Below are 22,362 nucleotides of genomic sequence, written 5' to 3'. Positions count from 1 at the left end.
CATTGTTTTCTTCTCCCGGGGGTTGGGGGTGGAGGGGTAAGAGAAAATAATGGAAAAGCACCGCCTGGAGGAAACATGTATCCAAGCAAACAAGTTGGAATGGGAACGGGGGTGGTGTAAAGGGGTGTGGATGTCAGGCCCCTTTGTGCCGCTGACTGGCTACCTTCGTCATATTGCGTCAGAGTAAACACGGTGGTGATGATGTGGTGGTGTGGGGTGGGGGGGGGGGTGCTCTGCAAAGTGCGGTCGTTTGAGTCCCAGGTGTGATTCAGTGAGGCGAGCCAAGGTATGGATCGGCGGTGTAGGCCGGGCGAATGTATGTACCGTGCACCATAGGGGCCGGGTCAAAGTCATCTGAGCCTGATTGGATGAATCACACGACTTGGACAAACGAGTTTCTTTTAAGAGTCACTCTGCGTCATACCATCGCTCCAATCTCATTACCCGGCGGATGGAAGGATGACTGGATGGATGGATAAATGGATGAATGGACGCTCTGCCTCCATCAAGCCCTCCATACCCTTTGCCTCGTGCTATACTGGACGAGGCATCCGGCGAAAGGGCGATTATCGGGAAAAAATGAGGGAAAAGTGACCGTAAATTTCATGAATTGAGAGTGAAATGTCTCCCGGAGGAGGTCTTTGGTTTTTGGTGCAGGCTGTAAGTACCTCACGCGGCCTTGGACTTCCTATTGTGAGCCTAATTGGATTTAGTGGTGATGATAATGACATTGTGTGCTTGTTGATCAGAAGATAAAAAAACATTAAAATGTTTACTCTTCGATGCAAGTCTGTACATTCTGCTTTCTTGGACAGCTTTAATTTTTAATATATGTGTCCAGTGAAAGGTTAATAACATGAAACTTGGCCAAGGGTTTACTTACTTTGGTTTGCTCAGGGGTCACCAACGCGGTGCCCGCGGGCACCAGGTCGCCCGTAAGGACCAGATGAGTAGCCCGCTGGCCTGTTCTAAAAATAGCTCAAATAGCAGCACTTACCAGTGAGCTGCCTCTATTTTTTAAATTGTATTTATTTACTAGCAAGCTGGTCTCACTTTGCCCGACATTTTTAATTCTAAGAGAGACAAAACTCAAATAGAATTTGAAAATCCAAGAAAATATTTTAAAGACTTGGTCTTCACTTGTTTAAATAAATTCATACATTTTTTTACTTTGCTTCTTATAACTTTCAGAAAGACAATTTTAGAGAAAAAATACAACCTTAAAAATTATTTTAGGATTTTTAAACACATATACCTTTTTACCTTTTAAATTCCTTCCTCTTCTTTCCTGACAATTTAAATCAATGTTCAAGTAATTTTGTTTTTTATTGTAAAGATTAATAAATACATTTTAATTTAATTCTTCATTTTAGCTTCTGTTTTTTCGACAAAGAATATTTGTGAAATATTTCTTCAAACTTATTATGATTAAAATTCAAAAAAATTATTCTGGCAAATCTAGAAAATCTGTAGAATCAAATTTAAAACTTATTTCAAAGTCTTTTGAATTTATTTTCAAATTTTTGTTCTGGAAAATCTAGAAGAAATAATGATTTGTCTTTGTTAGAAATATAGCTTGGTCCAATTTGTTATATATTCTAACAAAGTGCAGATTGGATTTTAACCTATTTAAAACATGTCATCAAAATTCTAAAATTAATCTTAATCAGGAAAAATTACTAATGATGTTCCATAAATTATTTTTTTAATTTTTTCAAAAAGATTCAAATTAGCTAGTTTTTCTCTTCTTTTTTTCGGTTGAATTTTGAATTTTAAAGAGTCGAAATTGAAGATAAACTATGTTTCAAAATTTAATTGTCATTTTTTTTTGTGTTTTCTCCTCTTTTAAACCGTTCAATTAAGTGGAAATATCATTAATTATTAATAATATTATAGAGTTAAAGGTAAATTGAGCAAATTGGCTATTTCTGGCAATTTATTGAAGTGTGTATCAAACTGGTAGCCCTTCGCATTAATCACTACCCAAGAAGTAGCTCTTGCTTTCAAAAAGGTTGGTGACTCCTGATATACATAATGCACTTTTTACCCTCAAACATTTGTATTTTTTTTTTTTACTGCAAGCCTAATATAACAATGAAGGTTTTTCCAGGTGTTTTGAAACCTAAGAGTGAAAAGTTATTTGAATAAATGCTCATTTTCTTCCTCTCTTCAGGGTCAAGGATGAGCTGGACCCTACCTCAGCTTATACTTATCCACAAATAAAAGGTGTCAACTTTAGTGTTATTATTAAATATGGACCCAGTCAAGGCTAATGAAAGGGACCATTTTGGGACCTAAGACTTAGACAAACTTTAATGATCCACAAGGGAAATTGTTCCACACAGTAGCTCAGTTACAATGATGGAAAGTGTAAGGATGGAAAGGACAATGCAGGTATAAATAGACTAAATATAGCGATATAAAATACAACATCCATCCATCCATCCATCCATCCATCCATCTTCTTCAGCGGAAGAAGATAAAATATAACATATATACGTAATATTTACCGTATTTTTCGGAGTATAAGTCGCACCGGCCGAAAATGCATAATAAAGAAGGAAAAAAACATATATAAGTCGCACTGGAGTATAAGTCGCATTTTTTGGGGGAAATGTATTTGATAAAAGCCAACAGCAAGAATAGACATTTGAAAGGCAATTTAAAATGTCTAAAGAATAGTGAACAACAGGCTGAATAAGTGTACGTTATGTGAGGCATAAATAACCAACTGGTATGTTAGCGTAACATATTATGGTAAGAGTCATTCAAATAACTATAACATATAGAACATGCTATACGTTTACCAAACAATCTGTCACTCCTAATCGCTAAATCCCATGAAATCTTATACGTCTAGTCTCTTACGTCAATGAGATCAATAATATTCTTTCATATTTTACGCTAATGTGTTCATCATTTCACACATAAGTCGCTCCTGAGTATAAGTCGCACCCACGGCCAAACTATGAAAAAAACTGCGACTTATAGTCCGAAAAATACGGTAAGAAATATATGTACAGTATATTATATATACTGATATATTATATTATATTATGTCTATATCATATATACAATATATGTACCAATGACCATGTACAATATTACAGTATATGTGACAGCAGCAGCATAAAATAGAGAGTAAATCCAGCAGAAAATAGAAATTAGACATTAAAAACAAAGAGAAGTAGCTAACATGTCAGGTGTCAGGTAATAGACAAAGATCATTTATTGCTGTATGGCAGGGGTCACCAACCTTTTTGAAACCAAGAGCTACTTCTTGGGTAGTGATTAATGCGAAGGGCTACCAGTTTGATACACACTTCAATAAATTGCCAGAAATAGCCAATTTGCTCAATTTACCTTTAACTCTATGTTATTATTAATAATTAATGATATTTACACTTAATTGAACGGGTTCAAAGAGGAGAAAACACGAAAAAAATGCCAATTAAATTTTGAAACATAGTTTATCTTCAATTTCAACTCTTTAAAATTCAAAATTCAACCGGAAAAAAGAAGAGAAAAACTTATAAAAATAATTTATGGAACATCATTAGTAATTTTTCCTGATTAAGATTAATTTTAGAATTTTGATGAAATGTTTTAAATAGGTTAAAATCCAATCTACACTTTGTTAGAATATATAACAAATTGGACCAAGCTATATTTCTAACAAAGACACAAATCATTATTTCTTCTAGATTTTCCAGAACAAGAATTTTAAAAGAAATTCAAAAGACTTTGAAATAAGATTTAAATTTGATTCTACAGATTTTCTAGATTTGCCAGAATAATTTTTTTGAATTTTAATCATAATAAGTTTGAAGAAATATTTCACAAATATTCTTCGTCGAAAAAACTGAAGCTAAAATGAAGAATTACATTAAAATGTATTTATTAATCTTTACAATAAAAAACAAAATTACTTGAACATTGATTTAAATTGTCAGGAAAGAAGAGGAAGGAATTTAAAAGGTAAAAAGGTATATGTGTTTAAAAATCCTAAAATCATTTTTAAGGTTGTATTTTTTCTCTAAAATTGTCTTTCTGAAAGTTATAAGAAGCAAAGTAAAACAATTAATGAATTTATTTAAACAAGTGAAGACCAAGTCTTTAAAATATTTTCTTGGATTTTCAAATTCTATTTGAGTTTTGTCTCTCTTAGAATTAAAAATGTCAGACAAAGCGAGACCAGCTTGCTAGTAAATAAATACAATTTAAAAAATAGAGGCAGCTCACTGGTAAGTGCTGCTATTTGAGCTATTTGTAGAACAAGCCGGCGGGCTACTCATCTGGGGCCGTACTTATCAAGCTTCTTAGAGTGCCATTTTACACTTAAGTCCTGAGAATTTGCGAAATTTAGTCCTACTCTCAAACTTAAGAATAAAAGCTTTTTATCAACGTTCTTAAGTCTAAGAATCACTCCTACTCTCCACGATATTTAAGAGACCTTCAGAGGTGTCTTAAGTGGTTAGGAGTTGCCAGCAGGGGATGGCACTGAGGCGAGAGAGACGTGCGCCAACGTTCAGGGAACGGAACAATGTTTTTGTTTTTTTTTGATGACGAGCAGCTGATCAAACGGTATCGTTTAGACAGAGCGGATATTATTTTTGTCACAGATTTAATACTTTTCGATTCCTTGTTGATTTCTGCATGTGTCTGCAGTGGGCTAGTATATATAGAGCCACCCACACCAGTTTCAAATTAGTTGCCTAATTAATGAATTGGAAAGAAAATGTTATGACAGTAGCGTATGTGTGTGGCCGTGAGGTGAGTGACGTCAGTGAGTGTGTGGGCGAGAGAAGAGAGGGAGCGGTAGCGTGAGTGCCGGCGGGGACTAGTTTGTTTTGTATTATTTTGTAGTTTATTGTCAAAATATACACTCCCATTGTCCACTTAAATATTTCCAAGATATTTCTTTATTCTTAGACAACGGATTCCCTTCCGTGATTGGTCATTTCTATGGACACAGAAATTACGTCACCTAAAATTCCGTTTACGGCACATAGTAATGTCGTAATTCAGCTCTGAGTGTGACTCTTAAGATTCAGTCCTACACTTCGCTGAAAGTGTGAGTAAGACGCTTGATAACTAACTTTTAAGTGCAGCTTTCAGCAAAGAATTTATTTACTCTTAAGTCAACTCTTAGCAGACTTCTTAGGAGTAATTGTAAGAAGCTTGATAAGTACGGCCCCAGGTCCTTACGGGCTACCTAGTGCCTTTCTAAGTATGTTTCTTTTTACATTATGATAATTAACTTGAAATGACACCCACATAAGTCACTTTTACACTCCTTCAATCCAATAAATAAGATATACTGTACTGACTCTGGGAGCCTTAGTCTCATCTGGTGGCCATACCTTTGTATTTATTGATTAATTATGACAAATGTAGGCTAAAATACGCTTAAAAATAAAATTACATTTAAAAGGCAATGTGGCGAGGGATGAGTGTACTCCAAATCTTACACATTGGTAGTTGTATGGTACAATACCGGCAGTTCAGTCGCCAGAATGTTATATACAGCAAAAATAAATGTGGCACTGTTTTTGTATATTCACAGTAGGGTTGCACGGTATCCCGTTATTAGTATAGTACTACGATACTAATGAATCATATTCGGTACTATACCGCCTCTGAAAATGTACCATAATATATTTTGCTAAAATAAAGGCAATAATTCAATTTTTTGTGGTTCCCTTTATTTAAAAAAGTACTGAAAAGTACAGAAAAGCATCAAAATAATTTTGGTACCGGTACCCGTACAAAAATATTGGTATCGGGACAACACTAATTCACAGTAATGCACCGTACGTACCGACCATGGCTGGGGATTTTAGGGTAGCAAACCGGCAGCTCATTTTCTCTAATGAACTGTAAAAATGTTATTTTTCACAGAAACATTCTGGCGACTGAGCTGGCAGTTTGTCAACGTAAAATCTGCGGTGGTTGTTTTTACGGTGCATTACTGTAAATCAGGGGTGTCAAACATAAGGCCTAAAACCGGCCCGCGGGAAGAGTTTGCTAAGTACAAAAATTAGCCGAAATTTTTTGAATGAAAGAAACTGCTGTTCTAAATGTGTCCACTAGATGTCGCAATAGCAATTCTTTGTATCTTTGATTATGCTACAAATGTAAAAAAAATAAAAAATAAACCACATGATGTTAGTGCACCAGTCGAGAAAAATGATCAAACTACATAAATAACATCCTGTGATTTGATTTTTATGTTATTTTTTTAACTTGATAGACTGAAAATGAACAGCAATGAGTTGACTGATGAACATTATCACATCATTTATTCAGAACGTATAAATAAGCACAATTAAAGGTAGAATACTATTAACCACAACATGTAAGTGTAAACAACCCCAACATTAGGATTTGTGTGTTTTCAGAAGGTGCTTAAACAAAGAAAACAATCTGAAGTCGTCTTTATTTTGAAGTTATCGTGCCGTGATTTTACCAGTCCGGCCCACTTGGGAGTACAGTTTTCTCCATGTGGCCCCTGGTCCAAAACGAGTTTGACACCCCTGCTGTAAATGGAACAACGGTACCGTTACAAGTTTCACGGTAAAATCCTGGCGAAAGAGTTGACAGGTTTTTTTTTACTGTAAAATCAAGATCACATAACACCTTGTTGATTCACAGGCCTTTATCTTCAAAATAAAGAGAAAGCAGGTTTCCAGGTGTTCTGCAGGGGCCGTAAGCGTAAAAAAACCTCAGGCAAGGTCATAAACTTGCATTTGCTCCAAAATTACGAAGAATGCATCCGATTCAATGTGATGATTCATTATTGAAGGAGTCGAGAGACGCACCATTCTGCAGGGCCGGCCCGTGGCAGAGGCCGTGTAGGCAAATGCTAAGGGCGCCGTCCATCAGGGGGCGCCACGCCAGTGCCACAAATGTTGGAGAAAAAAATAAAATAAAATAAAAGTTGGTACTATTATTTCTAAATACAAAAAATAATCCCACGTTAATTAAAATGCAAAGTAAAGCCTATTTAATAGAAATATTATTTGTTACAACATTACGGTGCGCCCCCTCCCTTCCCGTATCATGACTCTTTTTGGACTCACCACGTCAAAAAATCCACACAAGATGTCAAAACGGCCAAAACTGTCAGGTGCCCAGGGAAGAAAAAAGAGAAAAGAAGAGGAGGAGAAACGAGAAAAAGACAGAGGTAGCAGGTAGGTAACGTTAGCCTACATGAAATTATTTGTCTGTTACAGAATGTGATAGTAACCTGGCTTTTTAGCATTAAGCTAATGCTACATGATTCGGCAATTGCTAATCAATAAATAGCTAGTTCTGTTTTAACGTCGGGTTAATATTGTGGAGGGGGCTAAATTGTTATGGAAAATAATAATGTAACATTAGGTAATTACAGTACTCCCACCTTACATTCCTCAGGGACATTTGTATTAGATCTTTTAAGCAGGTGTTTTTGTTTACATTGTTATTGCCTTCTGGTTAGCTAATGTTTGCCCTGCAGGTAATAGTCACTTTTCCACCCCTTTATATATTAGGTATAGTTGTAAGCCTAGTTGTTAAAGTGCACATCATTAATGTTAATTAAGCAATATCACATGAGAGGGAATGCTGGTTTTTAATTTGAGCACTGCTGTGATTCGGTTAAAGATAATCATAACATAACATTCTCATATAATATGTTAATTTGCTTTCTTTAAGTAAAAAAAAAGGTCAAAGACAAAGCTATTCGGTTTCTTATGAGTATGTACACTTCACTGCCGATGTGGGGGGTGGGGGGCGCCACCTAAAATCTTGCCTAGGGCGCCAGATTGGTTAGGGCCAGGCCTGCCATTCTGGGACCTAAGTGTTACAAAATGAAGCATATCATATGTGCACAGAAACATTCTGGTGACTGAGCTGGCAGTTTGTCAATGTAAAATCTACGCTTGCTGTTTTTTTACAGTGCATTACTGTAAATGGAACAAACGGTACCGTTACAAGTTTTATAGTAAAATTCGGGAGAATTTTACTGTAAAATCAAGATCACATAACACTTTGTTGATTCAAAGGCCTTTGTCTTCAATATAAAGAGAAAGCAGGTTTCCGGGTGTTCTGCAGAGACCGTAAGCGTAAAAAAACCTCAGGCAAGGTCATAAACTTGCATTTGCTCCAAAATTACGAAGAATGCATCCGATTCAATGTGATGATTCATTATTGAAGGAGTCGAGAGACGCACCATTCTGGGACCTAAGGGTTACAAAATGAAGCATATCATATGTGCACAGAAACATTCTGGTGACTGAGCTGGCAGTTTGTCAATGTAAAATCTACACTTGCTGTTTTTTACAGTGCATTACTGTAAATGGAAAAAAACGGTACTGTCACAAGTTTTATAGTAAAATTCTGGAGAATTTTACTGGAAAATTAAGATCACATAACACTTTGTTGATTCATAGGCCTTTGTCTTCAAAATAAAGAGAAAGCAGGTTTCCGGGTGTTCTGCAGGGACCGTAAGCGTAAAAAAACCTCAGGCAAGGTCATAAACTTGCATTTGCTGCAAAATTACGAAGAATGCATCCGATTCAATGTGATGATTCATTATTGAAGGAGTCGAGAGACGCACCATTCTGGGATCTAAGGGTTGCAAAATGCAGCATATCATATGTGCACACTACAGTAAATATATTGTTGCTTTTTTAAAAAAAAAAAAAAGCTAGAAAGTTAGTAAGAAAACTTCCAGAGGCCGAGCTGCAGGGTGGGCGGGGGTCTGACGGATGCAAACATGAGGAAGCAACTGTACCATCATATTATATTCCAGGAGGAAGGCTTGATGACGTCCATAGTATCCTTAACGTGACTTACTGGAGGGAGGGAAGATGAGGATGCTGGTGATGATGCTGAGGAGGGGGAGGGGGAGGAGGAGGAGGAGAGGAGGTGGGGGCCAGGCTTGGCCATACTTAAAGATACAAATCCAGGGCGGAAACCAAAAAAAAGTTTGGAGCAGAAGCACAAAGCTATGTAGAGGAGGAGGAGCAGCTTTAGAAAGATTTTCATCTTGGACGCAGAGATTCTTTGTGTGGAGGAAGGAGAGAGAGAGAGAGAGAGAGAGAAAGAGAGAGAGAGAGAGAGGGAGAGAGAGAGAGAAAAAGGTGCTTACCGGGGGGAATATTAAAGAAGGAAGGAGACAAGTGAGGAAGATCTCACTCAGTCACTCAGCAGAGCAGCGATCAGGCAAGGCGAGCCGCGCCCGGAACGCATCCCAGCAGCACGCTCCGCTCCCCGGCTTAGAGGTAGGAGCTTCCCCGCTCTCCTGCTCGGGGGAACCAACTTGAATAATCCAATCATAAATCAGAATATTTCACCAATTGATAGTTTATCATCCCATTCCCTGCATGCCAAACTGTGTCTTTTTTTTATTTTTATTATTTAAATGAAATCTGATGACTATGAAAGCCCGCAAAGTGAGATATTTGGTTATTAATCCTAAAAATATGAATTGTGCTTGTTTTGTTGTTGTTGTTGCTCTCTCACGACCAGCATGGCCAGTTCGAGCAAAGCCACTTCAATCTTGCTCGTCTACGGGATCCTAATGCACTACGGCGTCTTCTGCACACCCCTAGGATTAAGTTACCCCAAAATTAGGTAGGTGTCATATTGCATCATAGAATGCGTGCACTTGGAATGCAGGTGTGGCGCTGCGTAATTACGCGCAAAACCAAGCGCATGTTCATTAACATGGCTGGGGTTTTTTTTTTGGGGTGGGTGGTGGGTGTTCGGGAGGGGTGCCAGTGGAAATGGCATGGAGGTATCTGTCCGGTGCACCCCCCCCCCCCCCTCCTCCCCCAACTCCATCCCTTATTAAAAATGAGAGCGCAATGGATAACCCTGGCAAGGAGGAGGAGGAGGAGGAGGCTGCGTCACAAGGAGAGGAAGATGCTGATATATTTCTTTTTTATTTCTTCACTCTGACTTTTTTGGGGCGTGGTTCTTTTTACATGTTTTTTTTTTTTTTTTTTTTTTTTTTTTTGCACATATAGGAAAAAAGGAATGAAATGTTGTTTTTGTTGTTGTTGTTGTTGATGCACGGCGGGAGAGAAGGTGACATGTTTTGTGGCGCCCATGCAGGCTGGACAACGACGCCTTCGAGGACGGCAACTCTTTAGGCGAGCTGGGCTTCGACGGCGACCACCTGGCGATACGCAGCGCCGCGTCCTTGAACGACGACAACTACGCGCTCTTTTACCCCCCCGAGAAAAGGTACGGCACAATTTAATTTTTTTAAATAAAATTATTTTATTTTTTTTAATAAACACGTGCTGCCTGTTCCCTTCCATCTTATTCGTTCCACACTTTAAAATGTGTTTTTTTTAAAAAGAAAAATCTACATTTTAAGTTGATCATCCGTCTCTTATTATTAATTTTTTTTTTTTTTTTTTTTGCGCCACTGACGATGTGTGTGTTTTGGCGTTCTATCACCTCAGAGCAGAAAGGCATGCTGAGGAGGAGTTAGATAGAGCCTTGAGGGAGATCCTGGGTCAGTTAACAACGAGACATTATCTGCATTCTCTGATGACAATTCGTGCAGGGTAAGGGCTTCATCTCTTGTGTCGGTTCATTTTCCCATTTATGCTCCTTTTTTTTTTTCTCCCATCATTTGTGCGTCCGTGTTGTCCCAAAGGCAGCTTTCTTTTTACATGCTGAAATATTTATCTGTGATTAATCCATAAATGGATTTTTTTTCTGTCTCTAGTAAAAAAAAAAAAAAAACTTGCGTCAGAATATAAAATGGCCTAAAAATGAATTATTTATAAGGCTTAAATCACAGAAAGAAAGAAAAAGAAAAGGCAAAGGAATGCATTATTAATGGATTTTTTTTTTTTGTGCAATTTAAATGTAATCCCATTTTTTTGTCTTCTTCCCCCCCCCCCTTGCTATTTTGTGCAGTGAGGATGCCAGCATGGAGGACGAAGTAGAACCTTTATCCAAGAGACATTCAGACGGGATTTTTACCGACAGTTACAGCCGCTACCGGAAGCAGATGGCGGTGCAGAAATACCTGGCAGCGGTTCTGGGACGAAGGTACAGACAGAGAGTCCGGACTAAAGGACGCCGATTCGCCTATTTGTAGTCACGCAGGCTGTGTACACTAAATTATTATTATTATTATGAGGACCCCATCATTCAGATATAGCTGCAGTGGATTGTGCCTGTGTTCTTTCAACATGTATTTATGTATGAAGTCAAGCCATTAAAATTAATATTTTATTAATAATGTTTTTATTTTTTTTATTTTTTTTTTACCCCCCCTTTCCTTTTTTTTTTTTTTTTTTTTTTGGTTTAAAAAAAAAAAAAGGCACTTGATAATGATAACGCACAGTCACGGTGGACCGATATTTGATTTGTTTCAAGATGGATGGATGTTACAATAACAACAAAAAAAAAAAAAAATAAATAAATAATTGTGCACCTTCAACGTTACGCGCTTGAAAAGAACAAAACATATATCATAAAAAAAAAATAAAAAAAATAATCATATGCAGAAAAATAAATTGATTAAAAAAAAAAAAGACAATCAACGTATTGAATGTTACACTTATTTTTGTAAGCTATTTTTTTAAGTGTTGTTGACGAAAACAGGCCCAAAGAAGCGGTGAGCATGCGACATCATTTATGCGTGTGTGCGTGTGTGTGTGTGTGTGTGTGTGTTATATTTAATGTGTGTGTGTGTGTGCGCGCGCAGGTTGTCCACCTGTGTCCTCCAATCATGTTGCTGCACCCTGCAGGGTTTTGGCGCGCCTCTGCTGCTGCTTGATTAAACATATCACACATTGTTATTATTATTATTATTATTATTGTTTTTATTATTATTATTGTTGTTGTCATCGTTATTATTTGCCTCTGCTGCGTGCGCATCCAGGTGAGCCATAGAGGAGCTGAAGTCTAATTGGACGCATGCTGCTTTTGCCGCGCTCCATCCTGCAAAGATCACGTGACGTTAATCCTTCTTTTAATTAATGATGCATTATTTTAAGAGATATTTTCCTTTTGTCTTCGTTGTTTTCAGATGATTATCATGTTTGTGCACAAAATAAGGAGCAAAAGAGTAATGGATGACGTGCAAAAAAGCAGCTTTATTTATTTATTTATTTATTTTTTATATATATAGTGTGAATGTCTGATGGGATGCATGGTTTTTTTGTGTGTGTGTATTGGACCTAAATGTCATGTGTTGATGACGGAGGTGGCTTCTGGCTTTGATGTTAAAAAAAAAATAGTGAATAAAAATGAATGAAAAAAAAACGAATAAAAACAAATTAAAAAACGAAATCGCCACAAGTGACAGATGGCAATTTTAGTGGCCCTACAATGCTGCAAGTCCATTAGCTTATGAAAGTTCAGTTGGTCTCTCGGCCCATTGGTGTTAGAATTAGGCGACCTTTTCTTTCTCTCTCCAAGCATGACCAATAATTCATTTAGTGTGCGTATATATATATATATATATATATATATATATATATATATATATATATATATATATATATATATATATATATATATATATATATATATATTTATATATATATATATATATATATATATATATATATATATATATATATATATATATATATATATTTATATATATATATATATATATACATATATATATATATATATATATATATATATATATATATATATATATATATATATATATATATATATATATATATATATATATATATATATATATATATATATATATATATATATATATATATATATATATATATATATAAATATATATATATATATATATATATATATTTATAGAATATATGTCAAAGAAGCAGGCAATGTGTGTGTGTGTGTGTGTGCATGATTATGGGGTGTTCAGTGTCTGTGAGAGTTGTGCACATAATGACCAATGTTGAAAATATTAAAAAAAACATGTTTTTTGGCTCTATATTAAATATGATAATTTCTATGTGTATCAGTATATAGAAGAAAGGAAAAAAAAAGAAGAGAAGTGGGATGTAAGACGAAAATGCCTGTTGTTCTGGGGAAAAAAAAGGAGAAAAAAGCGCCAAACGCCTTACGTCATTTTGTTGGATTTTATCTCATGTGTTTGAAAAAGTGAACATTTTAGTACAAAGTGACATCATCGCCTGGGTGTAGGAGGAGGAGGAGGAGGGGGGGGGGGGGGATCTTACATTTGCTCAATGTCAAAAAGTGTTGTAAGATTTGTATGAATAAATTTTTGTAAACAACATTTCCCTATCAATGTCTAATCTTTGGAACCGTTAACGCACGTGTGTGTGTGTGTGTGCGTGTCTGCGTGTGTGTATTTCTTGAGACATGAAGAAGGGAAAGTATCTTCCATATGAGGAGGTGTGAACAAGTGATGACATAAATCATGGTCCCAATAACATTGCATCTAATAGACAATGTCTCATTAGCACCCCTGCTGGCGACATGTATCAAAATGAGGGCGGTCCCAAAAAGGAGGGCTTTTTTTCCAAATTGACTGTGTGTCGCTTTTAAAAGTGCTCACCCTCTGGTCAACATATGAAATAACAAGTGTGTGTAAGAAATTGAAATGCGCCCCCTTTTTGCCAAAATTAATTTAAAACAATAAATATGTGTATAGAGACATACCGTAATAACCAGGGATGTCCGATAATGGCTTTTTGCCGATATCCGATATGCCGATATTGTCCAACTCTTTAATTACCGATATCGATATCAACCGATACCGATATCAACCGATATATACAGTCGTGGAATTAACACATTATTATGCCTAATTTGGACAACCAGGTATGGTGAAGATAAGGTACTTTTTAAAAAAATGAATCAAATAAAATAAGATAAGTAAATTAAAAACATTTTCTTGAATAAAAAAGAAAGTACAACAATATAAAAACAGTTACATAGAAACTAATAATTAATGAAAATTTGTAAAATTAACTGTTAAAGGTTAGTATTATTAGTGGACCAGCAGCACGCACAATCATGTGTGCTTACGGACTGTATTCCTTGCAGACTGTATTGATATATATTGATATATAATGTAGGAAGCAGAATATTAATAACAGAAAGAAACAACCCTTTTGTGTGAATGAGTGTGAATGGGGGAGGGAGTTTTTTTGGTGTATCTTGTGTTTTTTATGTGGATTTAATAAAAAAAAAGAAAAAAAAAAAAAAAAAAAAAAAGATACTGATAATAAAAAAACCGATACCAATAATTTCCGATATTACATTTTAACGCATTTTCCGGCCGATAATATCGGCAGACCGATATTATCGGACATCTCTAGTAATAACTTGAAGTGAATAACGAAGATTAAAAAGCAATTACAAAGAAAAAATGTAAAACATTTATAAATAACTAAAAGCAGTCTTTTTCTCACAATGTGTCGACTTTGTTCTTATAAAATTGGGAAATATTTCTCATATTCTTTCTGTTCCTGTAATATTGCAATATTTTGTCGTAAAATGATTACTTTTTAATGCAAAATGGTGACATTTGGCATACAACATTCTGACTTTTATCACAATAATGCCATTTTTTTTTTGTGTTCTTGTAAAATAGTGACTTTTTTGGTGTAAAATTATGACTTTTGTCATCATTTTGCCAAGTAAAATTCCGACTATTATTATAACAACGGGGGCGGCGTGGCGAAGAAATCATGGTCCCAATAACATTGCATCTAATAGACAATGTCTCATTAGCACCCCTGCTGGTGACATCTATCAAAATGAGGGTGGTCCCAAAAAGGAGGGCTTTTTTTCCCAAATTGACTGTGTGTCGCTTTTAAAAGTGCTCCCCCTCTGGTCAACATATGAAATAACAAGTGTGTGTAAGAAATTGAAATGCGCCCCCTTTGGCCAAAATTAATTAAAAAATAAATAAATATGTGCATAGAGACATACCGTAATAACTTGAAGTAAATAATGAAGATTAAAAAGCAATTACAAAGAAAAAATTTAAAACATTTATAAATAACTAAAAGCAGTCCTTTTCTCACAATGTGTCGACTTTGTTCTTATAAAATTGGGAAATATTTCTCATATTTTTTCTGTTCCTGTAATATTGCAATATTTTGTTGTAAAATGATTACTTTTTAATGCAAAATGGTGACATTTGGCATACAAAATTCTGACTTTTATCACAATAATGCCATTTTTTTTTTTGTTCTTGTAAAATAGTGACTTTTTGGAGTAAAATTATGACTTTTGTCATCATTTTGCCAAGTAAAATCCCGACTATTATTTTAACAACGGGGACGGCGTGGCGAAGTTGGTAGAGTGGCCGTGCCAGCAATCGGAGTGTTGCTGGTTACTGGGGTTCAATCCCCACCTTCTACCATCCTAGTCACGTCCGTTGTGTCCTTGGGCAAGACACTTCACCCTTGCTCCTGATGGCTGCTGGTTAGCGCCTTGCATGGCAGCTCCCTCCATCAGTGTGTGAATGTGTGTGTGAATGGGTGAATGTGGAAATAGTGTCAAAGCGCTTTGAGTACCTTGAAGGTAGAAAAGCGTATAACCCATTTATCATTTAATGTCAACATTTTTAAGTTTTCTTATAAAATTGTGACTTTTGTCGAGTAAAATTGCGACTCTTTTTATATAATTGCCAACATTTTTGGCTTTTCTTGTCAAATTGCGACTGTTATTGAGTAAAACTCCAACTTTTATCATAATATTGCACAAACGTCCAGTTTTTCTTGGAAACTTTTGACTTGCGTTGAGTAAAATGACGACTTTTATTATATTACTGCCAAAATTCTAGGTTTTTCTTGTGAAATTGTGACCTTTTTCTTGTGAAATTGTGACCTTTTTCTTGTGAAATTCCAACAAATTTTTTTATATTTGCATAGTATATTATTAATGTTGTAAATACAAATCTTTATATATCTAGAAAGGGTGGTCCTAAAGAGGTAGGCATTTTTCTTAGGTATCAAGAACGTGACAAATACAAGTGTGTGTGTGTGTGTGTGTGTGTGTGTGTGTGTGTGTGTGTGTGTGTGTGTGTGGGCTGGGAGGAGTGCTGCTTATATTATTATTATTATTATTAGGGATGTCCGATAATGGCTTTTTGCCGATATCCGATATGCCGATATTGTCCAACTCTTTAATTACAGATACCGATATCAACCGATACCGATATCAACCGATATATACAGTCGTGGAATTAACACATTATTATTCCTAATTTGGACAACCAGGTATGGTGAAGATAAGGTACTTTTTAAAAAAAATGAATCAAATCAAATAAGATAAATAAATTAAAAACATTTTCTTCAATAAAAAAGAAAGTAAAACAATATAAAAACAGTTACATAGAAACTAGTAATTAATGAAAATTAAGGGAGGTTTTTTGGGTTGGTGCACTAATTGTAAGTGTACCTTGTGTTTTTTATGTGGATTTAATTAAAAAAAAAAAAAAAAAAAAAAAAAAAAAAAATGATACTGATAATAAAAAAACCGATATTGATAATTTCCGATATGACATTTTAACGCATTTATCGGCCGATAATATCGGCAGACCGATATTATCGGACGTCTCTAATTATTATTATTATTACATTGCACAGCACATGTTGGCACAATTCACCGTGTCTGAAAAGGAGGCGGCAGAAGCAGATCGGAATCCTCCGATGATGACTCAGCAGTTTTACTGCCAGCCTGTTGACTTCATGCAACGTGAGAAAGAGAAGACGTGGGGGGAAGAAAAAACAAAAATAAACAACTTACAAAAGGACGTAAAACCCTGAAATACACCCAAGCATTACCCCTCCCCCCCACCTGCCCCCCTCCTCCTCCTCATGACACTTTCCTCACACCCCGCCCCCCCAAACCCCTTTTGGCCTTGGCGGCGCGGCACATCCCCGCGGGAGAGCAGGAAGGGTGTGGCAAAGCCGTGTTTGTGATCCGAGCCTCATCAGCCAAGTGTGTGTGTGTGTGTGTGTGTGCACTTGTCTCACCATCCTTGTGTGGACAAACCACCCTTTCTGTGAGGACCTTTTAACTTGTGAGGACATTTGCCTGGTCCTCACAACTACAGAAGTGAAATATTGTTTGTACTTTGTGTGTTTTGCATTCTGAAGTGAGGTTGCAACTCTCTACTCCCATCTAGTGCTAGGTATATTTATTTCATCATTCTAGCTATAGTGGAAAGGGGGGCCCTCACAACCTACTAACCAAACGTGGGTCCACACAAAGTAGGCAAGACATGTATGTGTGTGTGTGTGTGTGTGTGTGTGTGTGTGTGTGTGTGTGTGTGTGTGTGTGTGTGTGTGTGTGCGTGCGTGTGTGTGTGTGTGTGTGTGTGTGTGTGTGAGACACAGCACAGCTCAACTAACCCAATCAGGGAAATGTTGCGTGGCAACGGCGCACAAAGGGGACGTGTGTGTGTGTGTGTGTGTGTGTGTGTGTGTGTGTGTGTGTGTGTGTGTGTGTGTGTGTATGCAGGTGAGGAGCATCAACATGTTTCCACATCACAAAATACTTTTTGCCGCGTCGCCCGCCTTTTTTTTGGGGGGTTTGGGGGGGTTCCACCGCCTCTGACCCCCGGAGGGATGCATCAAGGCGGCGGGAGGTGGAAAGCAACATCTGAAAGACGTGGGAGAGAACATGAGTGGAAGCGGGTGACGGAGTGTCCAACCTAGTGGTTAGAGTGTCCGCCCTGAGATGGGTAGGTCGTGAGTTCAAACCCCCGGCCGAGTCGTACCAAAGACTATAAAAATGGGAGCCGTTACCTCCCTGCTTGGCATTCAGCATTGGAATTGGGGGTTAAATCACCAAAAAATGATACCCGGGCGTGGCCACCGCTGCTGCTCACTGCTCCCCTCACTACCCAGGGGGGGTGATCAAGGGTGATGGGTCAAAATGCAGAGGTTAATATCGCCACACCTAGTGTGTGTGTGACTATCATTGCTACTTGAACTTAACTTTAACTAACACGCAGGAGCTAACTTAGGGGCGGTATATAGCTCGGTTGGTAGAGTGGCCGTGCCAGCAACTTGAGGGTTCCAGGTTCGATTCCCGCTTACGCCATCCCAGTCACTGCCGTTGTGTCCATGGGCAAGACACTTTACCCACCCGCTCCCAGTGCCACCCACACTGCTTCGAATGTAACTTAGATATTGGGTTTCACTATGTAAAAGCGCTTTGAGTCACTAGAGAAAAGCGCTATATAAATATAATTCACTTCACTTCACTCGGCTAACATTAGCAGGTGTGTTGACGCACTTCACGTGGACAAACAACTGACACTCTCACCACAGACAAAGCTCTTTATTCCCTGACATTCGCGCAGGAAATGAAGACGAGTTCCTTCAGCCGCCAGACACTTTATACACCAGGAGTCAGCAACCTTTTTGACACCAAGAGCTACTTCTTGGGTAGTGATTAATGCGAAGGGCTACCAGTTTGATACACACTTAAATAAATTACCAGAAATAGCCAATTTGCTCAATTTACCTTTAACTCTATGTTATTATTAATAATTAATGATATTTACACTTAATTGAACGGTTTAAAAGAGGAGAAAACATGAAAAAAATGACAATTAAATTTTGAAACATAGTTTATCTTCAATTTCGACTCTTTAAAATTCAACCGAAAAAAGAAGAGAAAAACTTAAAAAAAGAATTTATGGAACATCATTAGTAATTTTTCCTGATTAAGATTAATTTTAGAATTTTGATGACATGTTTTAAATAGGTTAAAATCCAATCTGCACTTTGTTAGAATATATAACAAATTGGACCAAGCTATATTTCTAACAAAGACACAAATCATTATTTCTTCTAGATTTTCCAGAACAAAAATTTTAAAAGAAATTCAAAAGACTTTGAAATAAGATTTAAATTTGATTCTACAGATTTTCTAGATTTGCCAGAATATTTTTTTTAAATTTTAATCATAATAAGTTTGAAGAAATATTTCACAAATATTCTTCATCGAAAAAACCGAAGCTAAAATGAGAATTAAATTAAAATGTATTTATTATTCTTCACAATAATAATAAAAAAAAATTACTTGAACATTGATTTAAATTGTCAGGAAAGAAGAGGAAGGAATTTAAAAGGTAAAAAGGTATATGTGTTTAAAAATCCTAAAATCATTTTTAAGGTTGTATTTTTTCTCTAAAATTGTCTTTCTGAAAGTTATAAGAAGCAAAGTAAAAAAATTAAGGAATTTATTTAAACAAGTGAAGACCAAGTCTTTAAAATATTTTCTTGGATTTTCAAATTCTATTTGAGTTTTGTCTCTCTTAGAATTAAAAATGTCGGGCAAAGCGAGACCAGCTTGCTAGTAAATAAATACAATTTAAAAAATAGAGGCAGCTCACTGGTAAGTGCTGCTATTTGAGCTATTTTTAGAACAGGCCGGCGGGCTACTCATCTGGTCCTTACGGGCTACCTGGTGCCCGCGGGCACCGCGTTGGTGACCCCTGCTCTAAGGGCTGCACCCTCGGCTCAGATCCCACATCAGGGCAAGAAAATACTCAACCCAATGAGAAACCTTGGAGGGGACTGCAGATGTGTCTCCCTTGATGCTGAGTGCCAAGCAGGGAGGTCATGGCTCCCATTTTTATAGTCTTTGGTATGACTCAGCCGGGGTTCGAACTCACGACCTACCCATCTCAGGGCGGACACTCTAACCACTAGGCCACCGAGCACGTTGAAGTGAAGACGCCTGAGAAAGCCGTCCATAAAAACAAGCCTTTTCTACCTTCAAGGTACTCAAAGTGGTATGACACTAAGTCCACATTCACACATTCACACACTGATGGCGGGAGCTGCCATGCAAGACCCGAACCATGACCCATCAGGAGCAAGGGTGAAGTGTCTCGCTCGAGGACACAACGGACGTGACTAGGATGGCGGACGCTGGCATGGCAGACTGCGGTTTGTCCTGATCTACGTTTAGTAGCTTTTTTTCTATGTTTTAGTCCGTTTCCGCTCTCTACCCTCTTTCCTTTCGTTTACTTTTGACACTGAGTCTCCACACCTGCCCTTGTTTGGTAATTAGTGTTCCCACCAGCTGTTTTGCCTGATCACTCCCCTTTGTAATTAGGTTTCTCAAGTCGCTGGATCAACGTAAGCTCTGTGCGTCAGGTCAGGTACGTTCACTCTTGGCCAGGGGTGGGCAATTAATTTTTACCGGGGGCCGCATGAGCAACCCGAGCACTGCTGGAGGGCCACAAAGACAATATTTCAATTAAATTTTGCTCAATATTATTTTTGATGTATACCGTAAGATAAATAATAATAATAATAATAATAATACTTTCATTTAACCTAACTTAACTTTATACCAAAAGCACTGCTTTGGAAATCATTTGTACCCCTTTCAGAGATCACATTTAGTTGCCCTTAAACATCCTCATGTTGCACAATGAAATGTTAGCATAGGATGAAGTGTGCATTCCTGTAACTTTCTCTAGCAACAGCATTCCATGATTAATATCAATAAATTAACATTAATAATAAATTACAGTAAAATAAGCACACGTATGAATGAGGAGTCATAGTGTAACTTTGTGTGGTGTTTGAGTTGTCCGACTTTTTGTGTGGCCATAAACGCACCAGTGGTTTAGTGGTATGCGTGTTGGTGACAGATGACAAGTTGGTTTTGGCCTGGTTTGTACGGCAGAAAATGACTAGTTTTTCGAGATAGAAATGTTTTACTCATGTTTTTGGTGTGGTTATGGCCGAATACAAACAGTTTTGCTCAATACTATTTTTGATATATACCGTAAGATTAATAATAATAATAATTAATAATAATAATAATAATACTTTCATTTAACCCAACTTAGCTTTATACCAAAAGCACTGCTTTGGAAATCATGTGTACCCCTTTCAGAGATCACATTTAGTTCCCCTTAAACATCCTCATGTTGCACAATGAAATGTAAGCATAGGATGAAGTGTGCATTCCTGTAACTTTCTCTAGTAACAGCATTCCATGATTAATATCAATAAATTAACATTAATAATAAATGACAGTAAAATAAGCACACGTAAGACTGGGGAGTCATAGTGTAACTTTGTGTGGTGTTTCAGTTGTCCGACTTTTTGTGTGGCCATAAACGCACCAGTGGTTTAGTGGTATGCGTGTTGGTGACAGATGACAAGTTGGTTTTGGCCTGGTTTGTACGGCAGAAAATGACTAGTTTTTCGAGATAGAAGTGTTTTACTCATGTTTTTGGTGTGGTTATGGCCGAATACAAACAGTTTTGCTCAATACTATTTTTGATATATACCGTAAGATTAATAATAATAAAAATAATAATAATAATAATAATTAATAATAATAATAATAATACTTTCATTTAACCCAACTTAACTTTATACCAAAAGCACTGCTTTGGAAATCATTTGTACCCCTTTCAGAGATCACATTTAGTTGCCCTTAAACATCCTCATGTTGCACAATGAAATGTAAGCATAGGATGAAGTGTGCATTCCTGTAACTTTCTCTAGTAACAGCATTCCATGATTAATATCAATAAATTAACATTAATAATAAATTACAGTAAAATAAGCACACGTATGACTGAGGAGTCATAGTGTAACTTTGTGTGGTGTTTGAGTTGTCCGACTTTTTGTGTGGCCATAAACGCACCAGTGGTTTAGTGGTATGCGTGTTGGTGACAGATGACAAGTTGGTTTTGGCCTGGTTTGTACGGCAGAAAATGACTAGTTTTTCGAGATAGAAGTGTTTTACTCATGTTTTTGGTGTGGTTATGTCCGAATATAAACAGTTTTGCTCAATAAAGTGATCGATATAATTCCTGTCCTCGAAGCATCTCGATAGACGTTGCAATAATTGAACGGTGTTCAATTGAACGGTGTTGACGAACACCGTTAGGGCCGCTTGTTGTCACTGTCACTCAGAGTTGCATTGCAAAATTACACAGAATAAATGTGTTTATTTTGTTTAGAATTCAGATGGGATTTGATTTGGTGCGCGGCATATATTTGCTGTGCGCAGAGGACGCTCGAGCAGTGCGCAATTGCGCAGGCGCACCTTAGAGGGAACGTTGCTTGGCAGTCCATGTCTTGTTGAAAACACGCCATTCCTCAGCAACTTTTCTCTTTTTAGCGTCTCGGGTGTAAACCGTGGTTAATAGGGGAGTAGTATATTTACAGCTAGAATTCACCAACTCAAGTATTTCATATATATATATACACTACCGTTCAAAAGTTTGGGGTCACCCTATTCTATATGTGTTCTATTCTATTCTGTGTTATATGCGTTTTATGTTGCATAATTGCACCAAGTAAAATTCCTAGTTTGTGAACCCGTTCTCAAACAATGGCAATAAAAACTATTCTGATTCTGATTCTGATTCTCCATGCTTAA

The 22,362-nt window shown here is 36.9% G+C and overlaps 1 protein-coding gene across 2 annotated transcripts; it reads left to right on the top strand.

The window, feature by feature from the left end:
- Positions 1 to 8,967: 8,967 nt before the first annotated feature.
- Positions 8,968 to 11,543, top strand: adcyap1b (adenylate cyclase activating polypeptide 1b). Of its 2 annotated transcripts, XM_062023410.1 has the most exons (5): positions 8,968 to 9,266; positions 9,514 to 9,618; positions 10,102 to 10,233; positions 10,458 to 10,562; positions 10,921 to 11,543. In XM_062023410.1, exons 2-5 carry the CDS (start codon positions 9,515 to 9,517, stop codon positions 11,102 to 11,104), a joined length of 525 nt encoding a protein of 174 aa, XP_061879394.1. In that variant the 5' UTR covers positions 8,968 to 9,266; position 9,514; the 3' UTR covers positions 11,105 to 11,543. The 2 variants fall into 2 exon arrangements, with proteins under 2 accessions (XP_061879394.1, XP_061879395.1); XM_062023411.1 differs by lacking the exon at positions 10,458 to 10,562.
- The last annotated feature ends 10,819 nt before the right edge of the window (positions 11,544 to 22,362 follow it).

The sequence above is a fragment of the Entelurus aequoreus genome, linkage group LG16 (genome assembly GCF_033978785.1).
Source record: "Entelurus aequoreus isolate RoL-2023_Sb linkage group LG16, RoL_Eaeq_v1.1, whole genome shotgun sequence".
NCBI classification, from domain to species: Eukaryota; Metazoa; Chordata; class Actinopteri; order Syngnathiformes; family Syngnathidae; genus Entelurus; species Entelurus aequoreus.
The sequence above is the reverse complement of the archived record's forward strand: the minus strand, read 5'-3'. Positions and strand labels throughout refer to the sequence as shown.